Here is a 16,405-nt window from a genome sequence, read left to right on the forward strand (position 1 = left end):
CACACGCAGAAGTATTAAAGAGCGACACCATGCAACCGCGTTCGGTCTTTTGATGGAAAGACCGTCCCAGATTTCGAAGAACTCTGCCTCGAGTAGGGGGTCAGCGCGAGGCGGTGGTGTAGGTGCCGGCAGAACGGCCGAAGGAAAAAGGCCGCATCTCGGACCCAGGCACAGTTGGTCTATCGGTTTCGCGAGCGTTCAGTGTGGGGACCGAAGCTCTCTCTCTCTCGCGATGGAAATTACAAAGTCGTCGTTCTCCTCTGCCCCGGCCGAGTGTCAACTGACCATAAGATTGCTGGAAATGCTGCAGAGAACGAATTACGAGCTGGTGCAGGAAAACGGTCAGCGACGACTGACAGCGCCCGAGATCGTGCGCGGTGAGAAGCAACGTGTGAAAGGTGCCGAGATTTTCCTCGGACGTTTGCCCCGCGACTGTTACGAGGACGAGTTGATGCCGATCCTCGAGAAGATCGGTCGTCTGAGCGAGCTGAGATTGATGCTCGACTTTTCCGGGTCCACGCGCGGTTATGCGTTCGCGTTGTTCGACGATTCGAAAGTCGCGAGACGTGCTTGCAACCGGCTGGACGGCTTCGAGATTAGACCCGGCCATCGTATCGGTGTCGTGAAATCGGTGGACAATTGTCGGCTGTTTTTCGGCGGGGTGCCGAAGAACAAGGGCAGGGAGGAGTTCCTGCGGGAGCTGAACAAGATACTCGACGGCATCACCGACATCTATCTGTACCCCAGCGCTCACGACAAGACGCAGAACCGTGGATTCATTTTCGTCGAATTTAAAGATCACAGAGCAGCCGCCATGGCTAGACGAAAATTAATCCCGGGCAAGGTTATGCTCTGGGACCACGAAATCGCGGTCGATTGGGCTGATCCAGAACCTGGCGACCCTATCGACGAGGAGATCATGAAAACGGTAAAAATTTTTATGATTTGTTGCTGTACGTGGTGTTTTTGTTAACTCGGTATTATCCATCGGATCTTTTGAAACGGTGAAGTCCTCGTAAGCCTCCGTAATAAATTAATTTATTTTTACAGTTTATAGTCTTCGTAACACTTTATTGTTTATTATTACATTATTTTAATTATATTAATTATATTATGTTATTATTATTATTATATTAATTGTTTATTATTATTATTAACTGTTTGCGGTAGGAATTACTTTAAGGCGTTCGTCTTTTCGGTAGTTGTAATTATTTATCTTTTCTACGGAGGACGTACGTTAAATAAATCAAGTGAAGTATCGTTTTTGCACACTGATGCACCGTTTTTGCACCGCGCAAATTTTTTCGCCAGAAATTAAAATGGCCGCTGTTTTGTCTCTGCGTTAAATTAATCGAGATTTCACGTTTGCAAAAATCGTGATTCTTAGGTCACAGCACTTTTCGTGCGAAACTTGTCGATCGAGATTACGCAACAGAAAGTTCGAGACATATTTCAGAAGACCACGAAGATCCCCATACTAAAGCTGAAGAAGATCAATCATTTTGCGTTCATCCACTATGAAAATCGTAAAGCAGCCGAGACCGTGATGAGCATCATGACAAGTGTGTATTAATCCTTTTCGATCGTTCGATTAAACTCGCACTTTCGTGTTCACTAAAAACTTTCTTGAACTATCAGAAGAAGATGGCGTCGCTCAGGCCGAAGGCTGGGAAATTAGTTGGGCGAAACCGATCGGAGCCTCGAAAATTCTGGAAAGGCAGCGGTGTATCAACGAAGCAGTCGCAAAAGCAAATTTCCAGAAGAACGAACAGAACCGTAGGAAGCAAACTCTGCTGAAAAAGCAGTACCAAAAAGTGAAGACAGACTACAATGATAACGAAGAAGTTGATGCCTCGTTGGTGCATATGAACATTTTGCAAAATTTTATTAAGGACAAATTCGGCGCGCGTTGCGTTTTCAACTTCCTGCATCTTGGTGTTCCGCCGAATTTTGTTTGCAAGGTGAGCAGAAGTTTGTCTTCTTTAAATGTAGGGTCTGGCTTGTTCAAGGTAGAATAAAATGTTGGAAGCCCAGAACAAATTTGATATTTCTGAAAATAAGTAAGGAAACAAATAATACGTATCAAACAATTTATTGGTTACATTTTTATTTGGTTTATTTTTCAGATTACAATTTTCAAAGATACACAATTTTTCTTCGAGTATCACGGCGGTGTGATGGCCACGAAGGAGGATGCCATCATCGACGCGTGTTCGAAGATGCATCATTTTATCAACACTACATTCCAAAATTGCCGTAAGTGAAAAAATTTTTGACTAAGTCATAAATAATTATAGTTTTAGTACATCGATTTTTTTTTAACTCCCAGAGAAATTAGCCACAGTTGTAACAATTGTATGGTTGTCTTTATTTGCAATGACGGTATTAAAAATTATGGTAGTATTTATTGAAGAAGGAGGAGGAACTTCAAGGACGAAGTCACGACTCATGAGGATGCTCAGGCGTGTAATACGATACTTTACTTGTTTTGGCTCGCTTCGGGAAACTCGTGCTGTGTTCGTGGAAACATAAATCTATTTTCCTTTTTTGTTCATATCTTCTTTTCACATATTGATTTTGCTCTTAGCTACTAATTCTTAACATTTTTCGAAACTGTTATGATTCAAGCAGCTGAGACGCTTCTTTACAATTATTTTTTTTTCTGTACTTTTTTTACAACATTACGTACTATTATTTTTTCTATGTTCTACCCGAATTCATAGTTAATGAATTTGAAATTAACGCTTGATTATGTAGTTACCTTTCGATTTTATTTTCGAACTAACAAACTGTAAAGAACAGAAGAAACGTTTCGTTTTTAAAGATTATAAAATATTTAATAATTGTTTAAACAATTAGCATCGGTGATCAATGTCCTACAAATTTTTTTTATTTACTTAGATATAGAGAGATATATTCTGCATTTTGTGTATGTTCTATTCTTTGTTTTTTTTTTTTTAACAGAGCTCCAGGACAATGAGCAATATCGTACAGAACGAAAATTAGGCCTTAATCCTGTGGTTGGATCATCAGTTGACTGGAACAATTACATTAATTATTAATTATAATTAAATCAGCGATCAATTTCTCATCGCTAACCGTCCAAAGATTATTAATAGTATTTATATAACGTAGAGATCCGAAAGCATGATGAGTATTGGTAGAATTCTATACGTTTTAATCTGTTTTGAAATTCAGAAGCAAAAAGGAGGGTGAAGAATGATATTTTAAAATTCGATCTATGTAACCGAACACTTCTTACACCAAATTGAATTTGTGTAAGCAAGATTTAGAATGATAATTTAAACGTAGAAGCTCGTTATTCGAAGTAGCACAAAGTAATTACGAAATACCGTGCTGTTTCTCATTTTTACACAATGAAATTAATCTCTGACTATGATATTTATGGAAAAAATTTTACAGAAATGAAAGCTCGAGAAGAATGGATTTTTAGAAAGCAATTTAGAAAATCTGGCGATCACAGGTTCTCTACGTTAAACAATATTTATATATTATTTAAGGCATTAAATTATCAATTTTATTAAGACAGAAGCAGCATTTCTATCGTTTGAAGTATATTGACAATCAAAATAATCAATCAAAATCATTTTATAATTATTGTTACTCGAATGAGAGACCAAAGATTAAATCTAGAGAATCATTGTTTTGTTTATATTCTTGAAAACGCACTTGAATTCAAAACACGCGTGCGTGATGTGTTTAGTTCTTTTTTAATTACTGTATAACGCTACACAGTTCACAATGAAATTGTAACAAGCAATCATAACTAAAACTCAATCGGTTGGTTTTATTCTCTAACAAATGTAAACAATACATTATATACAAAAAAAGGTGTTAATAAAAATATAAATTAATAGTTATAAAAACGAGAGAACGTAGAAACTTTATTTTAGAAATTTCGCAAAAATTCCTGTAATTGTTTGAGACGGGAACGAACGAAGGGCAGAACAACGGACTCGAAATTCGCATAAACTCTTCCGGAAAGGAACAAACAGTGTTGTCTTGTGTCACTGGGAACAACGGTCGTCAAGTAGCAGCATTATTCGATCTTCCGAAGTCAAATTGTAATCGGAGATGGTACGATTGTCATCCAAATAAAAACCTCTGTTCCAGAGCTTCATCCTATCCGGTTTCCAATTTCGATGCTTTTCGTTTAGTAATTCGGCGAGACGTTGCTTCACAAATCCGATTGTTTCCGAGCAAGGAATTCGCATTCGCAAACGCGGCCCTTCGAGCCTGCATATCGTCACGACTAACTGACATCTGCAGCCTGGTGTTTTAATCATTTTTTTTTTTCACGATGCATAATTGCAATAGCGAGCGTACAATGAAGTTTCATTTGGTAAACGTTCATATCTTACCGTCCGGGCAGAGCGTCATTATTTCACAAACATTTCTTTATAAACATTCGACATTTTCAACTGCTCGCTAATTATCATTTCCACTAAAGGACAAGAACGTCTTTCATCACTCGAATCGAAACGAAAAATCACATAATAGGTTTTACTGGGACGTGTGATTCAATTAATCAATGTTATCTTTGAAAATTTAATCTGGGTTAAGGTGTAACTGCGACTAAAATTACATCGTTCGTAAATTCATTTTCGCGACCAACTTCCGGGTTGTTTATTTAACTTGCAATTTTTCCAGCGACCCGAAGTTGTACACAGGTTTAATAATGATGTTTCCAATTATTATAACATGATAAAGGAACTGTGCGTTACGTAGGTACTTCTTTCTTGTCGAAATAATTACCAAACAGTGCTCTTCGCCAAAAAGTTAAATGAACTTTAATATTGTTCAATTATAAGTTTCAAGTTAAACGGAAGCTTAAACGAAACGATTTTCATCAACTGCCTGATTTAATTCTGTTTCAACGACCGTTCATACACTGTGCTGTGTTTTAAATAACTTCAGCTAGTTGTTCGTAGATTTCTTTCCTTTTTTAGACAATTACAATCAGAATTAGCTGTTATAACATCATTTCAGAGTTTCATTCATCTGGAATCCGTTAATAGATTTTAGAGAATCTAGTTATAGTAAATGTAAAATTTAGTTCATAAATTCAATTCAATGATGTAACTTTAGACAGAGCCAGTTGAATACACACGACTTAGTGGACCGTTTAGGCAATAGTACTATCTATGGCAGAAATCATTAAGTCGAAATTATCTCAAAAAATTACATTAACCTTTTAGGCACGACGCGCCACTATAGTGGCTTGCTCTAGTAGCTCACTCGCTCATCGTTTGAATCAAATAATCGCCTTCATATGCATTGTTTCACACTTCTTTTGTCTTCGCATCGATTTACAACAGCCTACAGGGTGTCCCAAAAATGTCTCGCAATCCGAAAATGGCGGGTTCCTCGGATCATTCGAAGCAACTTCTTCCTTTACAAAAATTTTCTCCGAGACACCGTTAACGAGTTATTAACGAAAAACAGTGACCAATAAGAATCGAGTACGGCTGACGCGAGGCGGCCCAACCGACCAGCGCACGAAGCCCAGTTCCGCTCATTGGCCCGATCGCCTCACGCCAGTTGAGCTCGCCTCTCATTGGTCACTGTTTTTCGTTAATAACTCGTTAACGGTGCCTCGGAGAAAATTTTTGTAAAGAAAAAAGTTGCTTCAAATGGCCTAAGGAACCCGCCACTTTCGGATTGCGAGACATTTTTGGGACACCCTGTATATACAGTATCAGACTCTGCCGTCCAGAGAAATAGCCTCGCGCAGAATTCAGCCGTACCTAAAAGGTTAATATTTGACATTAAATTTAACGAATCCGTAATATGTTACTAAAATAATAAACGATCTTAATGGATCGTAAAAAATGATTATGTACCTTGGCATTAGAATATTCTTTAATACTGTTATCCGACGTTATACAACAAAATTGTAAGTCCGATTGTTCAATTAGCTATTTGAGTGTTTATAGAATATGAAAAGTCAGATACATAATATAATGTACACTTATTAATAGTTCACTCAACAGTTAGGTATGACTCAACTCTACCATAAATCAATGCCTAACGTTTCTCATCCCTCTCGTAGGAATTAATAGAAATACAGTGTAGCGTTTGAATTAATAGAAACATAATCATCGTCGGAAGTTGCTGCTACAGATGATGTTATCGGCGTTTAATAGCCACGTTCTCGTAGTTATCGGAAGACTATTACAATTAATTGAAGAACCGCATCGAAAATCGTCCTTGCGCCTTAGTGGTTGGGACTAAGACAGCGGCGTAGCCTTCGAGGATCCTCCTGACGGTCTCGTTATCGGTGTTACCGGTAACATTCCGGGGTCTCATGCACCTCGCCACCCGTCCCGCTTTAATGGCACATTCGTCCTTTTGTTGCCTCGTCTCCGTGGAAAATATTTCGTGCGCGAAGTCTAGCAATTCCCCGACTACGCAGTCGAGGACCGTGTCTTTCGGTATTTCGCCGTGCCCGCTCTCGGCGCATTCTTTGATCATGGCATTCATCCACGCCCAGTCCTCCCATTCTTCGGTGTACTTCACGCGCTGATTGTCCAATTGCCACGTTAAGTGAGCCCGGTTCCTGGAGTACCAAAAAAAAAAAAGAAAATGAATGATACGAGACTCGCTCGTATATTCCTTTCGCTCTCGGACAAATCGCTGCTTAATGTTCCCTTAATTATTCGTGCGCGATCCTGCGAGTTCATCGGTTCATTCTTTACGAAACGCTCGATCTCTTTCTAACTGCCGCGATGAAACTTGTTCCACATTTGTTCCAAATACGAAGGCACGATTGAAACATGGAATTTTTGTCGCTGATGAAGAACTTATCGATCATCTTCGAGGCTTATTTTCGAAATGTTATCGAGCTTTTCGTAAAATACCATTATTGCTGTTCTGTGGTGTGTGTGTTTTCGAGTAAGTTTCCTGAGAGTTTCGTTTAAAGATTGCATTCAGCTTCGGAGGCACAGTAGTCGGCGAATCGAAGGTTCTCCGAAAAAGTGGTACATTTCATTTGATGATTTATTAGCTACTGTGCTAATAATTATCAATATTTTTGAAGGAAACTTTCCCGGAACTTACTTCGAGATGTGTATTGTAAAGTGTTCGTGCTGATATTTTATAAAAAGTTCTATAGTAGCTTAGAAAATATAGTAAAGACGTATTCTTCTACGTGTTACACCCTTAAATGGATACTGCAGTATTGAGCTCTTTTTAAATCAGCTTCGACACGTTTCGACGAAGATTCTAATACTTTTCACGGCTAATTCTGCGCGCTTTTACGAGTAATTTAAAAAAAGTTGCTTGTAGAAATGTGAAAAACTGTCGAAGTTACGGAGCGACGAAGATAGGCTTGCAGTAGTCGATGTGTAATCTCAGGGGATCAATTGTTGATAATTTATAAATAATTTTCAAATGTTATCATTCACAAGTTCGAAGCAGAAATATTCATAATACTAAAAATCGGAATAAATCGATTGCAATTATTTTGGTCAAATGTTTGACCTAGAAACGATATCGAAGATTCCGAGAGCTCACAGCTTAGTTATTTCCGCGATCGAGTGGATATTCACACGAAACATTTCTGCAAATGCTCAAGGGGCATTTTCAGAATCGATAACAAAAAAAATTCTTTTGAAAATCAATAAGAAAAGCTCATCGGTTTCGAAAAGTCTCGAGATACCGAAGCACCGGAAAACCCGGCATTTCGCATGCAGCAACGCGCGATTCCTTTCGAATCAGGGTCGGCGGTTTAAATAAAAAGAAAAGGGAGCACGGCGTGATTGCCGGGCGCGAGGGTGTTAATGCCACATTAAAATATCCTCGTCAAGTGTAAATTGCCGGATCGTATCCCGGCTGCTAATCAGGATCTCGCTGTACCCGATGAATATTGCAATGCGCCGCATTCGTCGCGCGGAGTCGATAAAAGTCTTTTCAGAATAGGAGAAACCTGTCTGTCCCTTCCCCGTCCCGCCTCGACCGCCCTTCTCGATCCACCCCTGGCTCTTCTTCGGTCCACCCCCACGACCCCGGCGTTTTCTCGCGATTCGTTTAACATTATTGGAAAAAGAAGTTGCGCGCACTCACCCCCAGTTCAGCGGGTTCTTCTCGAACTTGACGTTTTTAAGGTTTTTTAGGTACGCCAACATCGAGTAGTCGATCATCTTAATTTGATTGTAGTCGAAGTAGAAGCTCTCCAGATTCGGCAGCGACATGAACACCTGGTAGTGGATCACCTGGATTTGGTTAAAGGACACGTCGAGAACCTTCAGACTCGGCGTCTCCGCGAACAGGGCTCCGTCCAGCACCTTCAATTTTGTTTACGGATAACTTTCCATGCCATAATCATTTGATTTTATCGCTATTATTTCGTGGAATATTTTATTAAGCTACCACCTTTCGCACAGAGAATATGTTTATTGCTGGCCTTTCAACCGAAATTTTATTCTTTTCGTTGGAATAATCGTTTTGTACCTCTCTCTCTTTGGCTTATTTATGGATAATTATTGCATTGTTTAAGGAATATGAATATGTATTTGCAAGCTTGCTGATTAGGTGCTCTGAGAGAAGTATTTGAAGGAACAGTTGGAGAAGTTAAGTTTTTTTTTCAATTTATTAATTAGTAAATCTTCGTTTTAGTTATGATAGAAAGAGCAACAGCATATATAGTATACTATATATATAGCATATATATAGCATATATATATAGTTGAGTACGTTCATATATAAAGTATAAAAGATTCTATTATAGCAACAAAAGCGCGGCTAGACTCCAAATTTCACTCATAAGCTCCAAATGATTGGAGCTTAGTGGAATTAGTAAACGATAGCGGATTGGCAGTAACAAAATTCTAGAAAGTTCTCTTTTTTCACACCTCCAATTTGTTGCCCCATAGTAGCAGCTCTTGCAGATTCGTCAAACCTCTAAACGCAAACTGGTCGATCGTTTGTATGCCTATTCCATGGAGATCTAGCTTCGCCAATCTTTCACGGAATTTTACGAAGAGGAACCTACAATTGAACGAGATTAGTCAAAGTCACTAATTATTTGAACCAAATCGGTTTATTTCTCGCAAGTACTTCTTTATTCCGACGAAATAGTTTGCCTGATTCGATCAAATAATATCCCAATTATGGTTCTTTCTCCATTATGAAGCAATCGCTAGAAAAAGAAAGCGTCGCACAGTGCTTCGAAACGCTCGAAATGCTCGAAATGCGGAAAATATATGAATACGTCAACAAGAAAACTGTAATTGAGGCAAAAATCAGTATCTACGGGTTTTCGAGGTCGCTGATTACGAATCTACGGTCAAAAAAGTGATAAAAAAATTAAATGAAATTGTTATCTGAGAACAATTTAATAGTTTCGGAGGAGACATAATTTTCACTTCTTGTCTAAGTTCCATTTTTACATTATCAAACGGAAGAGAGATTAATTCAGTCCGTATAATAAATTCTGACCAACGTGACACCAAAAAATGATCTCAGCACCAAAGCCGCAAGTTTACGCAGTCGTGACTTCTACATTTATGTACTCTAAAGTTTAATGCACCATAATAATCGAGTCTGACATTGACGCATACTGTCGTAAAAAAAAGTTGCGCCTAATTAAAGTACAATTCTTTTATTAAAAATTCATTCGCGTGAAACTCGTGTACCGCTAAAATCAACAACGATACTATTGATTTAACAAACGTGATATATTTCCTTATTATGTACATAATCAAAGTAAAAAAGTTTTTCCGTTTCAAATCTCTCAACTACTCTCAATACAGTTTAAAAGGTGACGCGGTTTTAGCTACAAAAACGCAGTTATATTTTTCTCTAATTTGCATTCTATATTCTTGGAACAAATTGAAGGTATTTAGAGAAAATATTTATTGATTTTAGCAAGTCTAGCAAGTTTAGCAAAGTTTCCTTAACACTGAAAAATATTACTTTTTTTCCTGCTTTAAATCACTGTGCGTCGTAATTCGAGCAACCGCGTGGACCTTATGGCACAGAACGAATGTAATAAAAGAATATGCGAACGTTTTAGGTTCTTCAATGGAGCGAGTTCCATAAAATCGGCAAATAACAACGGCGCAACTCACACGTTCCCTTTAATCTCTACTAATTAGGTTTTCCGTACGACGCGGAAATTATGGAAATACATTCGCGACGGAGCCGAAAAATCGTATGAAATATTCGCGAAATTGTTAAACACTTCTCGCAAAGATCTGTAAGGATCAAAATTAAGTTTCTCAATTTTTAAGTGTTCCACGACCTACAAATTACGGTCGCGCGTGAGAGGTTCGGCACTTTCTGCAATTGCATGTAAGTTCAGAAGAACGGCGCCTTGAAAATAGACAATTGTTAAACATTTAAATGAAAGCATTTATATCGTTGGAAGATAATATCCGACATTTATAGTTTAACTGACCTAATGTCCTCTCGTCTGAATTACCATCTAATCAACAGATTAGATTTAGATTAAATTTCTATGAAAGAAAATAAACGAATCGATCAAAAAATGAAGCTTTTCTCGCAATTTAGTTTCTCAAAAATAACCTATGGTTATTGTAATTATGGATATTAAAATAATCTATATTATCAAAATACCCATAAATAATCATTGTATCAGCAAAATGTCGTACAAGCACGCTTTCCGATCGAACCAACGGAATTCGAGCGAACAATTCGGAATTAGGCAAGCTTCTTCGTACTCGAAAAATTCGATCGGGGCCAAAAAGAAAATTCTTCGATCCGCAACAATGAAAACAGTCGAGAGATGGCCACGTTAGATGAACCGCACGATCACTCTACCCGATCACACTTTCCGAACCGAGCAAATCGAATTTCCTAACATAATCGAAAATCAGACAGTCCCTATTTTGTGCCCGTCTTTTACCCCGGCAAATTCGGTATTTCCGAGTCCGTGATTTCAATGGCCGTCAGGTTTCTGCTCGCCCGATCCAGCGTCTTCACGTTTGTCAGCTGGGTGCATCGCAAGATCAAAGACGCCATTGGGCGATCCACGACCGTCTTGCAGAGTCCTTTCGGCTTGGCGACGCCGGCACTCGCCAACGGCAGCAGTCCGAGAACAATAAATAATAACGCGGGACCCATGGCGAATACCGAGACCGAGGCGGCGGATGAAAGTCAGCCGCGGACGCGAGTGTTTAATTAACTGAACGCCTCTTGATATCCTCCGCTCGATGAGCAACCGAATCGCGTGGGCGGCCGCATCCTTCGTTCCGCGTTACGATTTCCTTTCCCGATAAGGGAATTAGTTCGCGCTGCGAAATTAAAAGAAGCCACCGATGTGCACCGTAGTTTCTTCTTTTACTTTTCCCTTTTCTTTCCTTCCCTCCACTCTCCATTATGATTTTCATTAACTAACTAACGGAACGGGAGTAAGGAGGGAGGGGATCCTCGGACGGTTTTTCGGGGCGAATCAAAGTCGACTGAATCGGTCAGTGTGGTAAAAACAACGTTTATTGTCGTACATATATACACACGAGTACACAACTGAAGCGGTTAACATCGACAAACGATACATTTACATCCTCGATCGAAGAACTATCGTCGCGGATCCCGTGAACCCGGGATAGATCTGGATCCGGTTTGTGGATCTCGGAATTGGTCTCAGATGCTGAATGAAATTCGAGTGATATAGATTGATCGATCGGGTTGCTTAGATTTCTATAGTGGCGGTCCAAAGAAAGTTCAATTTCACGGGCTCCATATATGGACATTGTTCTGTCGTTAAATCTACAGTGATGTCTCCCTTACTGACGCTCAGATTGTGCACGAAAATGGACAATTTGGGAACAGGAGATTCGATTATTCGAGCCTTGCGGCTCGTTTTTATAATTGTAGACAATTCGAAACTATAAAAACGAACCACGAGGCTCGAATAATCGTATCTCCTCTTCCCAAATTCGACATTTTGTGGACAATCTGAGCGTCAGTAAGGGAGACATCATTGTACTTCCGCACGCGTGACTGGTGTCTATTTATAAACACGACTCCTGACAGTTCTTAGTTTTCCAATAATTTATGTAATAGAGAAAAATGATGTACGAATAATATAATAAAATCTTTCGAAGGTTTATCAAGAGTTTAATAATCGAGTTTACGCCAAGAAAATTTGTTATTCGAAATACATGCATCGCAATGTCTCTTTCGACCGCCACTTTACACACGTCTTAAACTATTTGCATTCAACGCGTTTATAATCTATACAACAACTCAGAAACAACGCGATGAAGGTTTTACCGAAATTAGTGTTGAACGAATCGTACGTTTTCTTTCCAATTAGTATTGTGATAGTGTTCTCGACACGACGTCCGCCAAAGTGATCACCGCGAACATGATAATATCCTGAGCAAATGTTTCCTATAATACGCTCCAGTGCCTTGGAAAATAGCATTATAATCAACTTTGAGCGTGTTCTGCTCTTTTGATTGTTTAATTACGCCGGATAATGAGTTCAACTTCAAAAATCCTATTTTTTTTTTAATTTAAAAAGCCAGAATGAAAAGAATCGACGATGTTCCGGAAATGTACAGCGACCCACAAACTTCGTGGATCTTATGAAAAGACTGAATAATTAACTGTATTAATTTCAGCTCTTGCACTAATTACCTCTTGAACTCATATCAATTTTAATTGAATCTCGTTCGTGCATGCGATCAACATAGCGATCTCTGCAGTATTCGAAAGATGGCTACTCAACGAATTGCTGAACTTAAAAAGGTTCATAAAAAATTGCCTCAGTGCAGCTGCGTATTCGCTTTAATTGCATGTCGCATTGCTGTATGATAATTTTGTTAAAAAAAGAAAAAAATCAATTTAACTGAAGCGTTACGTGTTCGTGATTTTAGATAGCTTTTAACGCGATCTACGTGTACGGACGTCCGAGACCGAATTAACGCTTTGACTTCCGGTGGCCGTTGCGCGGGCCACGGATAGAAGCCGACTCGCGGTCAGAACGATTGCATAAGCCATAAATGATGCACCGAACTGCTCATTAATAGAAACGCGGACATATAACACTCGAAAATATCATGAAATATTCAGTGGTTGTCGAGCTATCGAATCAACTGGAAGTAAGTACCTATTTACCGTGGCTAATTAATCATGCCGGTCACCGGTGTATCACAATGGCGGCGAACGTGTCGACGCCGACAGGACAAGCGTCTGTATACAATCCCAGTTGTACTGTAAATTCTCCCTAATTTTCCTTCGGCTTGCAAACAAAATCGGACAATACGATTATTCGAGCGTTGCGCCTCGTTTTTGTGATCGTTGACAATCGGCGACTATAAAAAACCGGTCGCGAGTCTCGAACAATCGTATCCCCTCTGTTCCGAAATTGTCCAATTTTTGTTTACAGAGGCTGAAGGAAAATTGGGGCGAATTTACGGCATTTCTATATCCGAACCGAGTCTATAAAAATACAAACACGCATAAACGTCGCGTCCGCGGTTGAGATAACGGCCGACGGGAAATTGAAAATGAACAGATAAAAACACGCTTCTTTATTACGAGCGATTCATTAGTGTTTCCGGGTGTATGTTAATTACTCTACTGGCTTGTCGTATACAGCTACAGTTTATTGTCATAAAAACCGTTCGTTTTATTTACACCATAGAATGATATACCGCGTATCGACGATGATCCCCGATATCACGATCGCGCGTGAACGATCCAACGGTGCGACACGATGCAACACGATCCAAACACCAAACAGTCCGGAGGACGTCTCTGCTTCAATCGAAACAGGGACAAGCATCGCGGATTCAGACTATCTAGAAACGCAACATACTTAATCCGGTGACTCTGTATCGCGGGTAGCGTCAAATCAACGTGAACCGGAAGCCTAGGACGCAATCGATCGTTTTTATGTACTCTCTCTCTCTCTCTCTCACACACACTCTCACACTCATTCTCTCACTCATCCTCTCACTCTCACGCCCATTCTCTCACTCATTCTCTCCACACTCTCTCACTATCTCACATACTCTCTCTCTCTCTCTCTCTCTCTCTCTCTCTCTCACTCACTCTCTCACTTTCTCACATAATCTCTCTCTCTCTCTTACATTCTCTCTCTCTCTCTCTCTCTCTCTCTCTCTCTCTTTCGTTTCTCGTCCCACTACAATATAATTTGTACTTTCCGCGTTGACTAGGCGCGCAGGAAACCACCGAAACCGCGGAAATCAAAAATCAAAACGTTTCGACTCCGGTTTCCGTTTCATTAATTATTTTCAATCGTCTCTGGTTCAAGGGAACGATCGCAGAAACGATTCAATCCTCCACTAGAATGACGACTTTTATAAAAACTATTTTTTGAATGAAAATGATCTCGAATAAAAAGTGCAAAAATATGTGTCAATCTAATTCTGGAGAACGATCAACTTTCAACAATTCTTAGCTGGTGTACGAAATAATAGAAATGCGGAGACTTGAAATTTGTGCTAGAAAATAAAGACGACTCTAATATACACACTAGTTAGGTAGTTAAAGCAGACCGCCTTTCAATTAATTATTTTTAATCGTCTTTGGTTCAAGGAAACGACCACAGAGGTGGTTTGAATTTGATTTGCTTCTTATTGAGCATCCTTTTACCTAATAATGGATAACTAATTATCCAATTATCTTTGATCGATTCTGGTTGAAGTGTAACGATCGTGTCAATTGATCGACTCTTCTGTTGTTAACTGAACCGACTCGTCGAATTGCTGCAAAAGTAATCTCAATTTTTTTTGTAAGCTATCCATTTGGAATGCCGCAATTACTTTTGCAATAATGAGATGAATAATGACATGCCCGGTTGAAGGTGAGAACAGTGCTTTTTCCCAGATAACGCGGATTTCTTTGCCACGACAGATCTCGTTGGTATAATAAAATATTGTTAGTACAATAACAATTCAATAAGAATTTATAATTTATAATTATATATGTATATGTATATATAATTATATTATAATTTATAATTTATATTTAACAATTCGAAGCAAAAATGTTGTTACTATAAACTGAACTGCTGATTTTATAGCACAATAAAAATTATCTACGTTAATTCTATAAAATATAAGTTAATTGAACGGCAATCATTCTAATTGCATTTACAACAAGATTTTGTACTTGACATATTACATAAACACATAAAATTCGCTATCTAAGAACAACGCTAACGTTTCTAGTCATATTTACTAGCGATATTAAATAATATTTTACGTCAGTGTGAATTCGCGAGGTTTGAATAATCTTCGCCAAAACATCGACGATTATCGAACAACAATTATTTCAGAAGTCAGGGAAGGTTATTTTCCGGTAAAAATGTGAAACCGATTTCGGGTGGCACCGTGTTCGCGCGGCTCACAATCAGCCGGGAATTTCGCGCGCGCCGAGTCAACACGCTCGAGACAATCGGCTTTATGAGCTACAGACGACGATCACTATGAAAGCGAACATTAATCCTAGGTAATTTAATCGACAATGCTGCGACGAGGTGACGCTGTTCTGGGCATTTAATTGAGTCGGCGGGAAATGCGCGGGCACGGGCGCGGACGCGGGGTACGAGGACGACGAGGAGGAGGAGGAGGACGAAGAGGAGGAGGAAAGTTTGGACCTTTTCGCGCTCGGGTCCGTCAAAGCGTTCGAATTGTTCCTCCTCAGCATCGGTGTCGAGTGACCCATATTACCGCTGCTTTTCGACAGCGTGCCGTCCCGGCCGAACGAGTGCAATTTAACCCTTCTGTCGGTCTGTTTCTTTGACCCGTGCTTGTCGATGTAGTCCGTGTGCCGGATCGGCGCTAAGGTCATTGGCAGTGTCATCTCTGCGATAACAGAAACGTTAGTAAACACTCGGTGGAGCCGTAGAATTCGACAGCTCGACGGCGAAACTGGCGCAAGTATCCCCCGCCCATCCCCCAACCAGCGCCGGAAAAAAATGGGATAAGCACCGGAAACGACACGTAAGATCCGTATTTATCTGGATCAGCGAGTGGCAAGGATATTTTACGGCGCAACGAGCTCGAAAGTCCACCGACAAGGAACATTATTCGCCCGATGATAAATTCGCGACGATGTTTTTTTACGCGGATCGAAAGTGTATGCTACGAAGATCACGTAAATGTCGATTAAAAATGCTTGCCTAAGATTGGTCTGATCTTTGTCACTGTGAAGAAGCAAATTGCGAAAAGTACGTGTTCATTTCGCGACATTATCTTCGAACAATTATTTAATTACGGTTTTGAATGAAATTCTTACCGGCTGGTCGAACAAATCGCGTTGCATACGAATCGCCACAGACTGAATTTCTTATACGTGTAAGTATCAATTAGCAGACTGCAAGGCGTTTATGCAAATTAAAAATCGTCTGCATCGATTGCAAGACACAGAACTGAAATGATTATAA

The 16,405-nt window shown here is 39.7% G+C and overlaps 3 protein-coding genes across 4 annotated transcripts in view; 1 reads left to right on the top strand and 2 right to left on the bottom strand.

The window, feature by feature from the left end:
* Positions 1–211: 211 nt before the first annotated feature.
* Positions 212–3,895, top strand: LOC117229537 (RNA-binding protein 47). The gene is made up of 5 exons (XM_033486080.2): positions 212–928; positions 1,388–1,562; positions 1,639–1,961; positions 2,127–2,256; positions 2,965–3,895. Exons 1-5 carry the CDS (start codon positions 233–235, stop codon positions 3,060–3,062), a joined length of 1,422 nt encoding a protein of 473 aa, XP_033341971.2. The 5' UTR covers positions 212–232; the 3' UTR covers positions 3,063–3,895.
* Positions 3,785–11,155, bottom strand: LOC117229536 (uncharacterized). 2 transcript variants are annotated; one of them, XR_013032977.1, is made up of 5 exons: positions 10,889–11,155; positions 8,874–9,009; positions 8,086–8,306; positions 5,865–6,580; positions 3,785–5,768 (listed from the first exon to the last, which is right to left on the bottom strand). XR_013032977.1 is itself a non-coding variant. In XM_033486079.2 (4 exons), exons 1-4 carry the CDS (start codon positions 11,104–11,106, stop codon positions 6,202–6,204), a joined length of 954 nt encoding a protein of 317 aa, XP_033341970.2. In that variant the 5' UTR covers positions 11,107–11,155; the 3' UTR covers positions 3,785–6,201. The 2 variants fall into 2 exon arrangements, 1 of the variants encoding a protein (XP_033341970.2); XM_033486079.2 differs by having other exon boundaries at positions 3,785–6,580.
* Positions 11,156–11,457: 302 nt separating this feature from the next.
* The window catches only part of LOC117229602 (lachesin), an 89,967-nt gene continuing 85,019 nt past the window's right edge, over positions 11,458–16,405 (bottom strand). The window contains exon 9 of the mRNA XM_033486177.2: positions 11,458–15,824. Coding sequence (XP_033342068.2) covers positions 15,421–15,824 — 404 coding nt within the window. The 3' untranslated portion in view covers positions 11,458–15,420. The remainder of the gene's footprint in view (positions 15,825–16,405) is intronic.

This window comes from Megalopta genalis, chromosome 3 (assembly GCF_051020955.1).
Source record: "Megalopta genalis isolate 19385.01 chromosome 3, iyMegGena1_principal, whole genome shotgun sequence".
Classification (NCBI taxonomy): Eukaryota; Metazoa; Arthropoda; class Insecta; order Hymenoptera; family Halictidae; genus Megalopta; species Megalopta genalis.

Excerpts from the sequence above, each read along its gene's own strand:
- LOC117229537 (XM_033486080.2), top strand. The coding sequence starts at position 233 with ATGGAAATTACAAAGTCGTCGTTCTCCTCTGCCCCGGCCGAGTGTCAA. Across the intron at positions 929-1,387 it reads ACGAGGAGATCATGAAAACG|GTCACAGCACTTTTCGTGCG; the intron begins GTAAAAATTTTT and ends CGTGATTCTTAG. Across the intron at positions 1,962-2,126 it reads CGCCGAATTTTGTTTGCAAG|ATTACAATTTTCAAAGATAC; the intron begins GTGAGCAGAAGT and ends TTTATTTTTCAG.
- LOC117229536 (XM_033486079.2), bottom strand. The coding sequence starts at position 11,106 with ATGGGTCCCGCGTTATTATTTATTGTTCTCGGACTGCTGCCGTTGGCG. Across the intron at positions 8,307-8,873 it reads TATGGGGCAACAAATTGGAG|GTGCTGGACGGAGCCCTGTT; the intron begins GTGTGAAAAAAG and ends ACAAAATTGAAG. Across the intron at positions 6,581-8,085 it reads AAGAACCCGCTGAACTGGGG|GAACCGGGCTCACTTAACGT; the intron begins GTGAGTGCGCGC and ends TTGGTACTCCAG.